Source organism: Lingula anatina, chromosome 2, assembly GCF_051362555.1.
Source record: "Lingula anatina isolate TDL-2025a chromosome 2, LinAna3.0, whole genome shotgun sequence".
NCBI lineage: Eukaryota > Metazoa > Brachiopoda > Lingulata > Lingulida > Lingulidae > Lingula > Lingula anatina.
The window spans coordinates 15,556,128-15,571,831 of NC_141768.1; the positions used below are offsets into that span (position 1 = coordinate 15,556,128).

Below are 15,704 nucleotides of genomic sequence, written 5' to 3' on the forward strand. Positions count from 1 at the left end.
AATAAAAACCTAGTATACCAGATACCACACAGGGCTCTCACTACTAGGCAATCAATTAAACACCTGGGAAATACTCCCAGAGCCTAGTATACCAGATACCACACAGGGCTCTCACTACTAGGCAAACAATTAAACACCTGGGAAAAACTCCCAGAACCTAGTATACCAGATACCACACAGGGCTCTCACTACTAGGCAAACAATTAAACACCTGGGAAATGCACCCAGAACAAGTAAACAACGGGGAAGTACACCCAAAACAAAGAGCATAACAACTCCAAAAATGCATGTAGCCTAGTCGACCAGAAACCCATAAAAACACGGCACCTGGTAATGCGGACACGGAAACAATATGAAGACAGAAACGTACAGATTACGGCATGTCAACGACAGCCGAAAATGTAAAAACAGCGGAATTCCTGGCCCGGTAAAAATATCAATATGAATAAAATAGCTACACACAAAGAGGAAAACAAAAATTGAAGAATAACACGATAAAGTGACATCTAAACAAATTAATTAACAACTGCAGCACATGACAGACTATAAATCTGATTATTAGAACACGTGAATAAGGGGGAAATGAAGATAATATAAAATTACTGGCCTGTGTATGATCCAAGAACTTGAAGTTGAAGTCTCCCAAATAAAAGGAAACAGCCGTCGCCGAAACTTGATAACAAAACTGGTGGCTTGGAAAAACAGAATAATATCCGAAGCAAATACAGTCACCAAGTATCAAGAAACTGGCCGTCCCCAAATCTTGAAATCACAAAAGTTGATGGCTGGTAACCAATGTAAAATTAAAATAAAGAAACGCAAGAAATTATAATACTCTGAAGCTGCTGAAATTGCGTGTACATATCATCGCAGCTAAAAGGCTGAATGACTTCTCGCTGATGCAGCTCGCAAGAAGTAGTTTCCTAAAACTCATATAAAATTAACTGTGTGCCTGGATACACAGCAGCTAAGACAATTTGACCCTGGACATCTGTTATCACCTTGCCTTGGTCAACTACTTAAGATCAAAATGTGCAGACACAAGACCTAAACCCAGACTACTTCCTATAAACAAAGCGTAGATGGATTACCAACAAAGCTATTACCACCACTAAAAACAAACCATTTCCTACATAAATACAATTAATTATCTTAATTGTAGTTTCAGATGGGACCTGCGTAATCGACCAGAGAAACGTCACCTTTTTTATTTTAGGTCATACTTAATTAATAATAATAATAATCTTTATTGAAATATGGCAATCCAAAGGTTGAAGTTATATATATATATATATATATATATATATATATATATATATATATATATATATATATATATATATATATATATATATTTTTTTTTTTTTTTTTTTAATTTATTTTTTTAATCAAATTTATTTAAGTCGAAGAAGCCTGGTCATTTTTTGGCCCTGTTGCACACTATAGGATGTCGCTCTCGCCTCCCTGGGGAGGATAAAAATTAAACTGGCCTTCAATGCAGAACATCTTTTTTTTTCTCTGAGAAATTACTTGACCAACTTTCTAAGGTCCACAAATAACAAGCACAACCATGCAATATAAGTGGAGTTTAAGTCTTGTTGGAAGCATTTTCTAAAGTCAAAAGAGCACATACTAAATACATGTATGTAGCTTTGTATTTTTGTTTGCTTAATTGGCGAATTCAATTAATGAACTGGTGTCACAATGACATCAAAGACATTATCAAAAGTTATTAAAACACGACTTCAATCCTTAGTTTGATTGATTAGTCATCAAAATAGGAAAAAAGTTATAAAAAATGATTTGGAAAAATATTCCATATTAAATGTCAAGTCTGTATTTTCCAGGAACGCTGATGGTTTTTAGCTTATTGCAGAAAAAGACGAAGCTGTTAAGTTGTTCACAAAGGCTTCGATCCTGAGAGGTCTCCCGGTATAGTTGCTAAAACCAAATTGGTGGTCACAAAGATGCTTTTAGGGGGCAATCTGCCCCTCATTTTTGAGGGTACGGGTTGTCGTTGTTTTTCTGTTTCGACATAACCGTAAAAGCAATAGGCCCATCTCCTGGTGATTGGCTTTGGATGCCCTGGGCGTGGCCTTCCGTGCGGATTCCTTGAAGATCGATTCGTTGTCTGTGTAGATCCCTACGGATTTTTGGCACCCATGTGGTCAGAATGAGGAAAGACACAAATTCAAATTCGTGCAAATGAGTCACCCTAAGTTTTGAACATCTTCACTATTGCCATGCCTCCTAAAACTACCAAAGGTGGAAGGAAAAGAGACCAACAAAAGTTCACCGAACAATTCCCGAACGGAAATGCACGATGCCACCTATGATAATGCTACGGCCTACGGGCTTACGATTTTCAAAACATGGCAATGGTTTTAGCTTGACAGAACCATAGAGGCAACGGAGGATGTAAATCCGTACGATTCCGTATGATTTCTCACGGCCACCGTCTGTCTCCGCTCAGACGCTACACGAAAAGAGTTTTAAGGACATCGCATGGCATATGTAACCTACGCTCTGGTTAATCTCGGACCAACCCAAACAGAACTACCCAATGAAATAAGTACATATAACGTACAAAATGTATTCACGATCAAGGCAAAAGAAAAATGCTCCGACATAAAGGGAAAAACCTCTCTACCTAAGGCCTCTGATAAGAGTAGAATGTAGGTTTCATGTTTCATAATTTTCACAATCTGAGAGACAGGCCTACCCAACTACCAGACTCGGCACCTACGGATCCAGAATAAACCGGTATATCAGACCACACCACCCGTTTTCAAGGTGTGTGTCAGATCGCATTACAGAGTATCATACCCCATCACAAATGCGCTACGAGGTTAATACGTTCAAGCATGTCAAAAAGTAAAAACATGCAAACTTCGTGCTTTTATTTACTATTAATTACACTATTATTTTACGTTTTACCACCCCACTAAAGTTGTAGACTTGGGTTTGTCTCCGTGCTAACATCAACTTGATCCTTATTGTGCTTGTTGAGAACAGCCCTTGCCAGGTGCCACCTATCCCCAATTTTATGTTCACACGCCCGTTGTTCTAAAATACTATTTGTATTTGCAGTTCAATTCAAGACAATGCTTACATGTACATAAACTTTGCCATACGGCCGACCATACGGTGTTAGTAATATAATAAACAGAATATAGCAAATATAAATATATGTAGCTCTTATGATAAGATACACCTGTACATATTTGTTCTTCACTACTGACAGTTCTAGAGAAATCTTCAATTCTGGTTCTTCGGTAACTACTATTTCGGCCAGATATGCCTACAGGTAGAGATATCTACACCGACATTTTCTTGACACACCCTAAAGAGTATGTGTAGGACGCTTATCGGTAAATCCAGATTGCAATATTTACAAATTATGCTTCATATTTACATACCCGTTAGTAATCACACGATAAAAATAAGTACAGTTTTTCCGTGTAACACTGTTAGTAAACACCACTGACTACCAGTAGGTTCAACCAGCCTATTATTCAAAATGATATATATTATTAAGATACACTGTAGCACTGATTGGGGTACCTGTCTGGTCTCTTTTATAATAATCGGTATAATTCAGTCGGTATTTAATGAGGTGTATGAGACCTTCCTTGGTGATATATGTAGGCCTAGTCTAAGGTAACCTTCCACTTCTTCCCGGATATGCAGCATTTGATGCTGGCTCTGGTAAACCAAAACAAACGATTTCAAAGTTCGTGAAAATGATTTAGATTCTAGATCTCTCAATCACCTCTACTAGTACATACTTGGTAAATCCAAACTTCATGCACCATATAACAGTCAAAAGTATGAAGTTACAATATAAGTAAGCCTCATCATTGACCTTGTAGTTGCTCAATGAACTTAGGATTTCGTCGTTCCGCAAAGATGCAGTCCAGTACATGTGTATTGATACCAACATGTCTACATACTAATGACATGACACAGTTTCATGTTTTTCAAATTTCAAATAAATCTGTTTGTATTTACATAAAGGTCCTGAATACCCACTACTAAACGCCTCGTTGACTTGTGTTTTCTTCGTTGTGTTGACCTTGATGACCCATTTATCACAAAAATAAGTCTTACTTAGCACATTCAAATGCTTGTGCAGGTGGACATCAGTATCAGATATATCAATAACGTTTTCTGCATAGAATAATTCCAGTAAAATTTGCAGTATGATAATAAATATATCTCACGCCATACCACATGCTTTACATGTAGATAATTTGCCGTGTGCATCACTTAACTGTTTAAAAAACACTGGTACATAATGGAAACCAATGAACTAACAATGCATCGATTGTCTGTACTGGTCCTATAGTGCACTCTAAAACAGGAAACCGAATAAAAAACTGTACATGGCAATGATGAATGTAGAACATAATGTTCCAGTGGAAATACTGAAAAAAAAAGTGAGAGATACGTTTTCTAGGCATTCCCGCTGTCTTGCCAGTTAGGTCTGCATTAAAGCCCATGACGTTCGTCGGATTCTGTGAGTGTTGCCAAATCGGACGGTCTTGGCGACTTCAAATCTTGGCGAAGTCGAAAAAAGAGTATCCCATTTAATATCAATGAGCATCCAAACAGAGCCCAGCCTGCCAACTGAAATATAATATTATATGAATGTAATAAATTAATCTAAATACATGTCTTTTGTGTAAATTAATTATTTTTTAACTGGATGAGACAAATTAAAAAAAGAGAGAGAGAGAAAGAGAGAGATTTATACCTGAGCGAAGTTCGTTATATCATAGAAATTAGATCCATCAACAGTATGCCAGTTGATATTTGTTTGAGCATCACGGCACCTGGAAGTAAAATTCAAGACAAAAGACATACATGTATAAATAAGACATTCAATGCAAAGGTTGACAAATGGAAACACATTCCGACTCTATCCCTTCTGAATGTATCTATCAATCATCGGGTAAAGCCCATCCTCAACATACTCAAAATCTAACCTCTTCCAGGGCCACAGATTGATTTTTCACTAGATATTAACAGATATGTCTCTAGTTAAATAGATGGCTTATCTCAGCAAATATGTCCACAATAATGACTGCGGCCCTGGTAAAGGGTACTCAAAATCTCATTTTATAAAGATAGATGACCACATTTTTCAGTCACTTTAAGGTTTTAGTGTTTATAACATGTACAACACGATTCTTCAGCTCTGTGCGGCATGCAATCTTGAGCGTAGTTTTATCGAGGCGCAGCTCTTGTATGTCACATACAGTGGATGATGTGTCTTTTTTAACCGACTTACACCACGCCTGGTGCTTCGTACAATAGGATGAACGCACCGAAGATTATGAAAATACTGGTACAGGCAAGCCTGTATGCAAAATACAAGTCCAATTATCCTATTGTTAAAAAAAAAAAAAAAAAAAAAAACAGGCGTGGTAGGCCTATAAGGAAAGACAACAAAAACGGTTGTTTGATCTGTACCTGTCACAGAGATCAGGAAGTTTAACAGTAAAATATAGGCCAAAGGAGGGACAAAAGAGTCAAATTTTAAATTACCATAACAAAGAAAAAATATACCATAACTTTTGAGTAACTCACGTTGGAGCGATGTTCCGGTTGGAGGTGATAGCTTCACAGAATACAGCCAGTCCTGCGCTGATAACTATCGCACATGCCAACAGTAGTATAGTTTTTAAAACGCTCAACACAGCTGGTATCAAGGTCACAATGTCCTGCCTAAAATATTTCATCAATTTTTATTTATTTATTTATTTATTTATTTATTTATTTATTTATTTTTGTCGTAGGGTATATGTATATACAGATACGCTCATACATGTACTCTGAACACTTTATTTATCAAAAATAGATACTCCTGTGGTTATTCAAATAAAGTAACGCATGGATCATCGTGGTTAGGATTTCACATACAGTTACGGTGACGAGTTAAATATATTCACTCACCCTTGTCTACTCTTCGATAGTAAAGTATACATGCAGTAGATAAACATGAGCATTGCATTGACAGCGCTCAAGGCGGATGTAATGGAGACAAAACTACACGGTGTGTGTGTAGACGTTTGGGAGACCCATCTAAATATCCAATGACCTTCGTGATACCACTTTCCAGAGGCAAACAGCAAACAACGCCCATTCCATTTTATCTGTGTGATCCCTATAGAAAGGGAAACACAGGCGCTTCCTATGAAGACAAGGAAGTAAGTGACTACAAGTAATATAAGTGTCACCCTAACCGCCATTTCGGGTGTTTTTCTGGGGGCGTCTGTTCTTGATGGATATACTAACAAAGTAAATGTTAATATAGGTCAATCCACATTCAGCTAGGGTCGCAACTCTATTTATTGCAGTAGCGGAGATTGTTAGTGAGAGAACATGGATGTGTAATGTTGTTCAGAATGTTCAATTGCGGGTAATAACGATTAGTATTAATTACAATAAGAGTCGTCCATTGTATACGACATACAAGAGTATAATTATCGAGGCGCAGCCGAGATATTTGCACTCTTGTATGTCGCATAGACAAGTAGTTGTAACTGCCTTGTCAAGCTTTGGCCAGCCCACAGGAGCAGTAGCCTACCCAATTAAACCACTACATACATGTATAACACATTGCAGCAGTGCAACGTGGTAGTCAGGTAACTAGTAGCGACACACCTGACTACACACTTCTCCATTTATATATTTTATATGAGATCTGAGTTTTTTTGGGGTAAAAAAAGCATTTTTACCTAGGCGTACCATTGAAACTGAAATATTCCATATTAAATGTCAAGTCTGTATATTTACTCGAAAATTGAAATGTTCAATAACTTTTATATCTCTTTTTATTTATTGCTTTAATGATTTTCACTCACTCATTCTTCCCTTTCATTATCAGTAAAAAGTCATTTTGCCTACTATTTGATTTTTTTCTTTTTTCTTTGATAGATTTTTACAAAAAAATTTATTTAACACAACTAATATGAAATATTTGGTATTGATAGGATGTTATTTTATCAGTAATGACATATATTTATATTTCTTTGTTATTATTATTATTTTCCACGCATTTTTGTGACTAAATTGGGGATAATGTCGCATCCCAAGCGTCCGCCAATGTAGTGCTTATGATTTTTTCACTGCCTCCACCTAGATCTTTAGAGGAAAATGAAATTATATGGATTGATTGGCCTATCATTATAGGATTGTTCATAGGCACTTTGGAACTTTGGTGTGTCTGAGCCTAGGACTGTTCCTTGTTTGGGTGATTCCATTGTTATCCGCATTGAAATTTTGCACTATCTTCCGAGACATTTGGCTTCATTGAGTGAAGAACTTAAACTTAACTAAAAAATTTCGAGATTGATAGAGTTGTACATGGGTTCTTCTGAATTTTAGTGACGTAGGGGTTTAGCTCTCCCTGGAGGAGTAACTGATCCTATTTTTTTTTTTTTTTTTTTTTGTAATTTCTGGTCTCATCTTAGAACGATAACAATAAAACCTGAAAATTTCGTAAAGCATTTTAATTCAATCTCGAATAAATGAATAAATGTTACAGTAGACATACAGAATTAACAAACAAACAAACAAACGAACGAACAAACAAACGAACCGTAAAAGAGATTAACATACTATCAAGCCCTTGGATACAAAATAGGAATTCATCTTTAATCATTAAAATCAAATGTGCGAGAGAGATACATTACTTCAACTGCTGGAGCTGTTTTAATCTTCTTTATAATGCAAATTTTTCGGCCGAGGTCTATCTATATGTATCTATAAAGCCATTACCGACGTTCTTCAGTTCTTCCGCATGTGTAAAGTAATGGAATAGCTATTGCAAATGACGTAGGCCTTCACGTATTGAAAATGAAAAAGCAAGGATTTTGGCATGTAACCGTCAGTGCTTCGCTTCAGCCACATGTAATTATCGTCTCGACAATGTATCAATGCATTTGTACTAAATGTAATCTTATTCCTTTAAAATCCTAACTGTTTGAAAATAGAAATTTGAACTTTTGGGCACTTTTATACACCTTGCATGCATTTAATACCCATTTATTTACGTATAAAAACATCCAAAACAAAGTTTTGGATCCTATAATTTATACATTACAGTTAAATCTAATGCACAATCTACATGAAAGCCACACAACTCAAGCTTTATACTATCAGCTAGGGTAAAGGTCAGGTCATGGGCCTTCTGGGTCTATTGGGTCTTTAAAAAAAATATGTTGGGTAATAATCATATAGTGGTAAACATCACGGAAACACGTGAAACGGAACCTAAGGAAGCATCTCCTCTCAGACGCGAAAACTTCCTCTTCCACGATAGTTGGACCTAAAGGAACACATTATAACAAGTAGCCTACTTTGTCTTCAATATTGGTTGAAGTCATATTTCAGCCCCTTAAACATCTATGAAGCCTGGGGTTTATACCATTCCCTCTCCTTTGGTGGCCTTTGGATTATGTAAGACGATCTTCTAGACTTGTGCTCTTGGTGAAGTCGGAATATAAGCACTCCACTTAATGCCAAAGAGCATACAAACAGAGCCCAGCTTGCGCACTGAAAATAATTTGTATTAAGTTATATCAATAAATTCAAATGTTTCATTTTAATTGTTGTGACACAGGAATTATTTTAATAATAAACACTTCTGCATCAATGAAAATAATAAATGCGACTTTTTACCGTGTAGATGCGCCCTTAAAAAATGGGGTCATGTCGATACTCCCCCGCGCCGATACTCCCCCTCACCAATAATCTCCCTTACTAAATATTTGTATGTTATGCGCAACGAAACGACCCCACAACGATAGATCCCCGCATCGATACATCCCCGGTAAAATTGCCGATGTAGGCGCACCGTTACTCCCCCACACCGATACTCCCCCACATCATTGCTTCCCCTCATCGATGGTGCGGGGGAGTATCGGTGTGGGGAAGTATTGGTGCGGGGATGTACCGGTGCAGGGGAGTATCGGCGTATAGGGATGTTGCATTAGTCACAGCTTGCATCGCATGCATACACGTAGTCAGAAACTAACAAAATTTGTTTATACATACAATAACATAACATTGTAGCGATGTAAACCTTTGTAAATAAAGGTTGGACCAATTGCAAGTCTTAAAATTGTATCGAAAAAGTATCAAAGAGTCAAATGCCACATTCTGAGTTTATTTCTGGGAAATATAAGGCTGTAGCCAGTGTACTGTAGGGGGGACATGTCTTATAGAAGAAGTAATATGTTATATGACTGTAAAATAAATTTGATATACATATCCCGTGTTTGCAGACACTGTCATATATGGTTTATATACATGCAAGGTTAAGAGCTTCTTTTTCTTAAATAGCCAAAATTTTCTTTCAGCCTTTTCTACTGAGAGAGAGAGAGAGAGAGAGAGAGAGAGAGATACCTGGGCGAAGTTCGTTATATCATAGAAATTAGACCCATCCATGCCAATCCATTTGATATGTGTTTGAGCATCACGGCACCTGAAATTGAAATATATATATATATATATATATATATATATATATATATATATATATATATATATATATATATATAAAACAGGCATATAACATGAAAACAAACCGCGACTCCATCACATGTAATGCCTTAGCCCAAATTGTGAAATAACATGGTAAAAATACAGAATAATTGTCAAATTCTTAAATTACGATAAAAAGGAAAGAAAAGTTTTCGTAACCTCTGATAAGTTATCAGGTAGGATTACTTACGTCGGATAGACGTTCCCTTTGGAGGTGATGTCTTCACAGAACACAGCTAGTCCTGCGCTGATAACAATCGCACAAGCTAACATCAGTGTTGTTGAAGATGTGCTACACACAGTCGGTGCCAGGTTCGTGATGTCCTTCCTACAACATTTAAATTATTTTGATGATTTTTGTAATACACGGAGAGTTCATACATTGTGCAGTTTATTTTCATCAAAATTACATGCATGTTAATCTAGATTTTATGTATATAGGGCCTAAATAAATAAAGTAGCGCGACGTACAAAAGTGCTCATCATTATAGCTCATTAAATTTTACATGCAGTTATTATTGTGACTAGGTTTTTACTCACCCTTGTCTGCTTTTGGCCCGCAACGTATACATGCAATAGATAAACATTATCAACGCATGGAAAGAGGTCAGGGCGCACGCAATGGAGACAAAATTACAAGGCATGTGTGCGTACGTTTCGGAGGTGAATCTAAAAAATAAACCTCTCCTCTCCCCAGAGGCAAATAGAATGCATCTACCATTCCATTTTATCTGTATGGCCCCTACAGAGATTGAAACACACGCGCTCCCTATGAATATGAGGAAATAAATAACTGTCAGTAATATAAGCGTCACTCTAGCCGCCATTTTGCCTGTTTGTTGTTTTTGCATGTTTACAGTAACGACTCTTTTCAATGGGGAAATTACTAATCCTCTAATACATAATTTTGGAATCGTAGAAAATTTATCTTTATATAAAGCATTTCTGATGCTTTTACTTTTACTGCTTTTGCTGTACTGAAATTCACAATTTTCACAATCGAAATAATCTACTGATCATTAGGGCCTACCGTTAGCCTATAGGTTGATCGGTACAGTCACTGGACATAGGCCTAAATTTACAGAAAATCTGCTGCAACTAACACAAGTCTCATTAGACCGTTGAAGGGTATCTTATCGTATTTATTTGTTGGTAGACTACTGCAATGTAAGGATTTTTTACACATTAATTAATCCTTTAAAATACAACTGCAACGTTTGGAAGATGTGATGCGTAGGCCTACTTAGATAAGACTGTTAAAAAGGCAAAAACTGACAGAAAAAAAGAAAATAATTGATTAGTAATATAAATAGTTAACTGAGCGTAATTCATTTCATATGGAGCCTATTCTATAGACTAGTTAGACGTCACCATCATTTTTTCTTTTCTCTGTTCACTAGTAGGCACCCTGAGCCTAAGAGATAACTTGAAACAAACCTCTACACTATGGCATATCCTTGCCGTTTCAAGTAACTTGAATAAGTGTCTCCCTCCGTAGAATTGTCTGGGACGACAAACTAGTACGTGCATGTCAGTGCAAAATGTTTTTCCACTCATTCTTGCCTTTGACCCCCCCCCCCCCTCCATTCCCCACACCTTAAAAATGTTCTTGAACCACTATATGTAACTGATATGGCCAGGAGTGACCTATCCAGGGTAGGGTTATGATATTCAATGAATAATTTTGGAAGTATTGCATTTGATTCATAGAGTAAATTGATTTGAAACTAGTTTAAGCAAAGGAAAATATTCTACTACAGTAACCCACAAGTTGCAAAAAAAAAAAAAAAAAAAAGTGGTGTAATTTTTTAATTCTTTCACAGGTCCCTATAAAAACCAAGAGTTTCTGACAGGCAGTGAGAACAATTCTAAAAGCTTTCACATGATTGTTTGAAAGCTTTTTAATAGGCCTATGTGCTTTCCAAGGTGGTAGGGCCTACGTAGGGAAATGTAAGTGGTGGGGCCTACTAATAAAGTGGGATGAAAGTCTTAACATGCAGCAGAGGTATTTTTTATAAACACATCACCAGGTATTCCCCAGCGTGAATTGTGAATTATATGTGTGTCACTTTGTGTGGTGTCTAGCTGCACAATAGCAGTTGTTATTGTTGTCTTTTTCCAAGACTTGGAGACAGGCTACATGTTTGATGAATGGAGATGCTGTAGGCCTACTAAAAAAAAAAAGAGAGCTTTAAGACTATTACTTTCAATTTGTAGATGTATGATGAATTGGGGGGGGGGGGGGGGGGGGGGGGGGGGGGGGGGGGAGTAGTAATTAGTAAGTCCAACTTCTGTTTTTTTTTCTTTCCACTTCAAGTAGGCCTATATGATGAATGTTAATGCATATTAAACTGGCTCTCATTGCCAATTTTTTTTTTTCACTGAGATATTAGTTCTCTAACTTTCTGAGATTTACAACCACAATCATGCAATATAAAAATGGGATTAAGTCTTGCTTCAATATTTTCTAAAGTCAATGGAACACATGTATATATAGTGAATTTTTTTGGGGAAAATAACATAAAATGTATTTTTCTGGTGTTGACTTCAATTTTCTCATTTTTGTTAGTATTATTTAGAAACTAGCCCTGGAAAATCCAAAACTGTTGTGTATTTAACATTTATTTTATATTTTTATCACCATCATTGTTTTTAGAACAAGTTCTTTTATTTGATTAATTCAAATGGCTTTCAATCTTGAGGCAGTGATCCATTAAATTATTAAAAACTTTGATTCAAAGGTGGTTAATGAATACACTGGCATTGACTTGACCTGGATGGGAATGAACAGTTTGCAGTAAAATTCTGATAAGAAATGAAAATAGATTCAAAATGTCTTTTTTTTTAGAATTTCGCTCTAGCCTGATCTATTAAACTGTCCACCTCTCAAAGTGGACCGGTGTAACAAAACCGAGGGTCTTGCACAGACTCAGTTTCGTTAAACCGGCTCCCCTGACCTTATGGCTTATCATCATCTTTTAAATATTTAATAACTTCTGCACAGCTTTCCGATTACCACTGAGTCTAATAGGGGTCCACATTTAAGGACGTGGTATTTTATAACTCTTTCAAGAGATGTAGGATACTGTTCTAGAGCTCTGGATACAAATGAAGCTGCCTAATATTTTTCTAAATTCTAACATGAAATCATTTGGGGTCATGTACTGGCTTCTAACGATAAGCTTGTTTTTTGCGAACGTTATGATGATGAAAAAATTGATTACTTTAAATTTACTATGGGAAACAACCCCTGAGATGTGCTCCCAAGCTGGACACAACGACAGAATCAGCGTGCAACTGACAAGCGTTGATATGTTTGAGGATCTGGGATCAAGAAAAATCAATGCAACCGACCCCAGACTATTGAAATACCTTCGCGATAAATGGATTTTTGCACCTTCCAGCCGTCCATACGACTTGGAAAATCCAGAAAAAGAACACATGTCTCAGATAGGGCAATCTCAGGTGGTTGATAGACTGTTGAAGCAGAGAAAGAATGGGTTTTTTGTTGAGGCTGGAGCATCCAATGGCGAGAAATTCTCGAACTCACTATTTTTTGAGAGATTCCGGAACTGGAACGGAGTCCTCGTAGAAGCGAACCCTTTGAGTTTTCATACCTTGTCCAAGAAACACAGGTATAGTAGTTTTTTCTGGGCTACATCTTGTTCCACATTGAGCATGAAAAAAGTAACACTTTCCGCATTTTCTTTTGCGATGTTTGAGCACGTCATTGAGAAATACGGTTTGTTGAGAGAAAGCGAGAGCATATGGTTAGTCAATTTATTACTTAATTTATACACTGATTTTCCTTTAATGCAGGAAAGCGTTTTCCATAAATTCGTGTCTGTCACTGAGCCCGCACCCAGATCGTGTAGAATTTACAATGGCCAGTAGCCTAGGCGGTATTACCCAAGAGACCTACACCATTCCATCAAGTGAGCAAAGTCTCATTAGTGGCAGAAGCTTGGTGCAGTGTTTCTCAATACACTCCATTCTGGGCGCACTTTGTGTCAACCACGTGGACTACTTTTCTTTGGACGTCGAGGGGGCTGAGGTGGAGATTCTCCGGACGTTCCCCTGGAAAGACATCACGGTGGACATATGGTCAATTGAATACGCGGTTCATGGAGGGGGGAAAGACACTCCTAAGCGCCTACTAGCTATCAGGGATATTTTCCAGAAGACCGGTGCGTACGAAGAGATAGGTTTGGAAAAAAGGCAGGATGTGCTATTTGCTCGAAAAGAGATACTGTAATGATGACATTCCAGAGAGATTGCACAGGCAGATTGCAATCAATTGTTTCTTCCGAGTAATAAAGACCAAAATTATTTTGCCATAACTGAAGTCGGCTTTTATTATACCCATGGTCATTTATTTGACTCAGATACAGCATATCTGATATACTAGTATAACAACCCAGTTTAGACTGCATTTTAGGCATCGTCATGTTGCAAATCCCATATTAACTCGCATGGTTATTTTACATATTTGGTAAATATCAAAATTTGAACAATTCAATAAGTAAAACAGTTATAACAAACACTCAAAACAAGAATTAATGTCCAGCATATCTGCATGAAATAAAAAATAAATATCTTCACAAATAATGAACAACAAGAAAGCGTGCAGAATGCAAATTTACAGTCTCGAATAAGACATATTTCTTTAGTTGAGTCATGAGAACGGTTCAGCAGACGTTGTCAGTGAATTCTGCTTTATTTCATAGACGTAACGCGTGGCAGGTAGCATTTTCTGTTATACAAGTTAATGTTTGATGCTTCTGCTGGTGTATAAAAGACTGCGGACAAGGAAACTAATATTAATATTATCATATAAGAAAAGAAAATTGCTTGGTTTTGTCCCGTTTTGTTCGATATACTATTTTTTATTTATACAAAAGGGGGTAGGTGTGGTATGTGGCTGGTGTGATATCTGAAAGTCTTTGAGATTCTGCAGTGCATATATACTACTGCATTCAGATACAGATAGATGAATAATGCATTGTAATGTACACATTGATCTAATATGGCTTATATAGAAAAATATGATATAAAAAATATGAAAATTATACAAACCCGAATAGCCAAGCCATCATACTTCAGTGCTTTAAAGATTCATATCAAGCACATTATTGGCGCCATAAAATGTCACCATATTGTTACCTTCGCCATGGTGGTAATTCTGACGAATTCAATCAAAAGGTGGAAGGTGTGAGGGTCTTTAGGCAAAAACTGTTCTAGAAAAGTCCTCAGTGAATGATATTAAGCGATTTTGGAGTTTGCCTCTGGACATTTGGCTTCAATGGAACCAATGGACAGACAGCGTTAGTACAAAATGCTTCTCACACATGAACTGCAGCTACGGTTTTTTTTAATATTCTAGAAGCAAAATTGATAAATTTTAGCATAAAAATCTGCGAACTTTAATCTTAATGTGGAAACTAGAAGACTAGAGAGACTAAAAGAAGACTAGAAGGGGAAGAGCAAGCAACTCTGGATTGAAGTTTGGTTTTGATCATGCTTGTACCATGTAACTTTTAGTTTAGCAACATATACTCTGTTGAAGTTACAACATGCAGTCGTTTAATTCTATTCCATGTGCAGAGTTTAAGACATAGAACCTGGGAATCTCCGTAGCAGTTTTACAGATCGGGTTTTATTCCCTACAAAGGGTTGTTTAATGTAGTGTGGGTTGGGTTTTAATAAAAAGGTCCCGCACATGTAATGCTGGTACCACAATGGACTCGACTTATTTTTGTCTATTGGCCATTCTCCTCGTTCAGTACCTACGTTGAAATAGTCTCTGGAAAGACGGGTGAAATGCCGGTGTCATGTACCAGAAAGTCCCCCGTGACAGAGAGTCCGCTTCCCATTACTTTGTACAGGTGAGCCTCGCCCTTGATTTTGACCCAATTAGGTCAGACTAACCCTAACTATTATAACTATATGGAGGGCGGACTTTCTGTCACACGGACCCAGTTTCGTGGCACCGGGTCCATTATTCTGCGGCAATGGCTCTCGCAGCTTTTTCTTCTAGAAACATTGAACAAACTGTGGTTAATCCAGGCGATGGTGGTACGCGGTTTACCTGTGGATCGACCATGGAGCCCCTACCCACTAAAGAATTCTTATTACAGTTCTTCTGAATACAC

General features: G+C 37.1%; 3 protein-coding genes across 3 annotated transcripts; 1 reads left to right on the forward strand and 2 right to left on the reverse strand.

Annotated features, from left to right (window-relative positions):
- Positions 1 to 2,885: 2,885 nt before the first annotated feature.
- LOC106157413 (transmembrane protein 179) lies at positions 2,886 to 6,323 on the reverse strand. Its single transcript, XM_013533042.2, has 4 exons — positions 5,959 to 6,323; positions 5,593 to 5,730; positions 4,757 to 4,835; positions 2,886 to 4,629 (listed from the first exon to the last, which is right to left on the reverse strand). Exons 1-4 carry the CDS (start codon positions 6,252 to 6,254, stop codon positions 4,492 to 4,494), a joined length of 651 nt encoding a protein of 216 aa, XP_013388496.2. The 5' UTR covers positions 6,255 to 6,323; the 3' UTR covers positions 2,886 to 4,491.
- A 1,181-nt stretch (positions 6,324 to 7,504) lies between these two features.
- LOC106157414 (transmembrane protein 179-like) lies at positions 7,505 to 10,386 on the reverse strand. The gene is made up of 4 exons (XM_013533043.2): positions 10,093 to 10,386; positions 9,743 to 9,880; positions 9,415 to 9,493; positions 7,505 to 8,562 (listed from the first exon to the last, which is right to left on the reverse strand). Exons 1-4 carry the CDS (start codon positions 10,377 to 10,379, stop codon positions 8,413 to 8,415), a joined length of 654 nt encoding a protein of 217 aa, XP_013388497.2. The 5' UTR covers positions 10,380 to 10,386; the 3' UTR covers positions 7,505 to 8,412.
- Positions 10,387 to 12,434: 2,048 nt separating this feature from the next.
- On the forward strand, positions 12,435 to 15,300 carry LOC106157424 (uncharacterized). The gene is made up of 2 exons (XM_013533056.2): positions 12,435 to 13,187; positions 13,372 to 15,300. The coding sequence occupies exons 1-2, from the start codon at positions 12,661 to 12,663 to the stop codon at positions 13,805 to 13,807; spliced, it is 963 nt and encodes a 320-aa protein (XP_013388510.2). The 5' UTR covers positions 12,435 to 12,660; the 3' UTR covers positions 13,808 to 15,300.
- Positions 15,301 to 15,704: the final 404 nt, after the last annotated feature.

Excerpts from the sequence above, each read along its gene's own strand:
- LOC106157414 (XM_013533043.2), bottom strand. The coding sequence starts at position 10,379 with ATGGCGGCTAGAGTGACGCTTATATTACTGACAGTTATTTATTTCCTC. Across the intron at positions 9,494-9,742 it reads AAAGGGAACGTCTATCCGAC|GTGCCGTGATGCTCAAACAC; the intron begins GTAAGTAATCCT and ends TTTCAATTTCAG. Across the intron at positions 8,563-9,414 it reads ATATAACGAACTTCGCCCAG|TGCGCAAGCTGGGCTCTGTT; the intron begins GTATCTCTCTCT and ends AATTATTTTCAG.
- LOC106157424 (XM_013533056.2), top strand. The coding sequence starts at position 12,661 with ATGAAGCTGCCTAATATTTTTCTAAATTCTAACATGAAATCATTTGGG. Across the intron at positions 13,188-13,371 it reads ACCTTGTCCAAGAAACACAG|GAAAGCGTTTTCCATAAATT; the intron begins GTATAGTAGTTT and ends CCTTTAATGCAG.
- LOC106157413 (XM_013533042.2), bottom strand. The coding sequence starts at position 6,254 with ATGGCGGTTAGGGTGACACTTATATTACTTGTAGTCACTTACTTCCTT. Across the intron at positions 4,836-5,592 it reads AACCGGAACATCGCTCCAAC|GTGCCGTGATGCTCAAACAA; the intron begins GTGAGTTACTCA and ends TTTTACTTCCAG. Across the intron at positions 4,630-4,756 it reads ATATAACGAACTTCGCTCAG|TTGGCAGGCTGGGCTCTGTT; the intron begins GTATAAATCTCT and ends ATTATATTTCAG.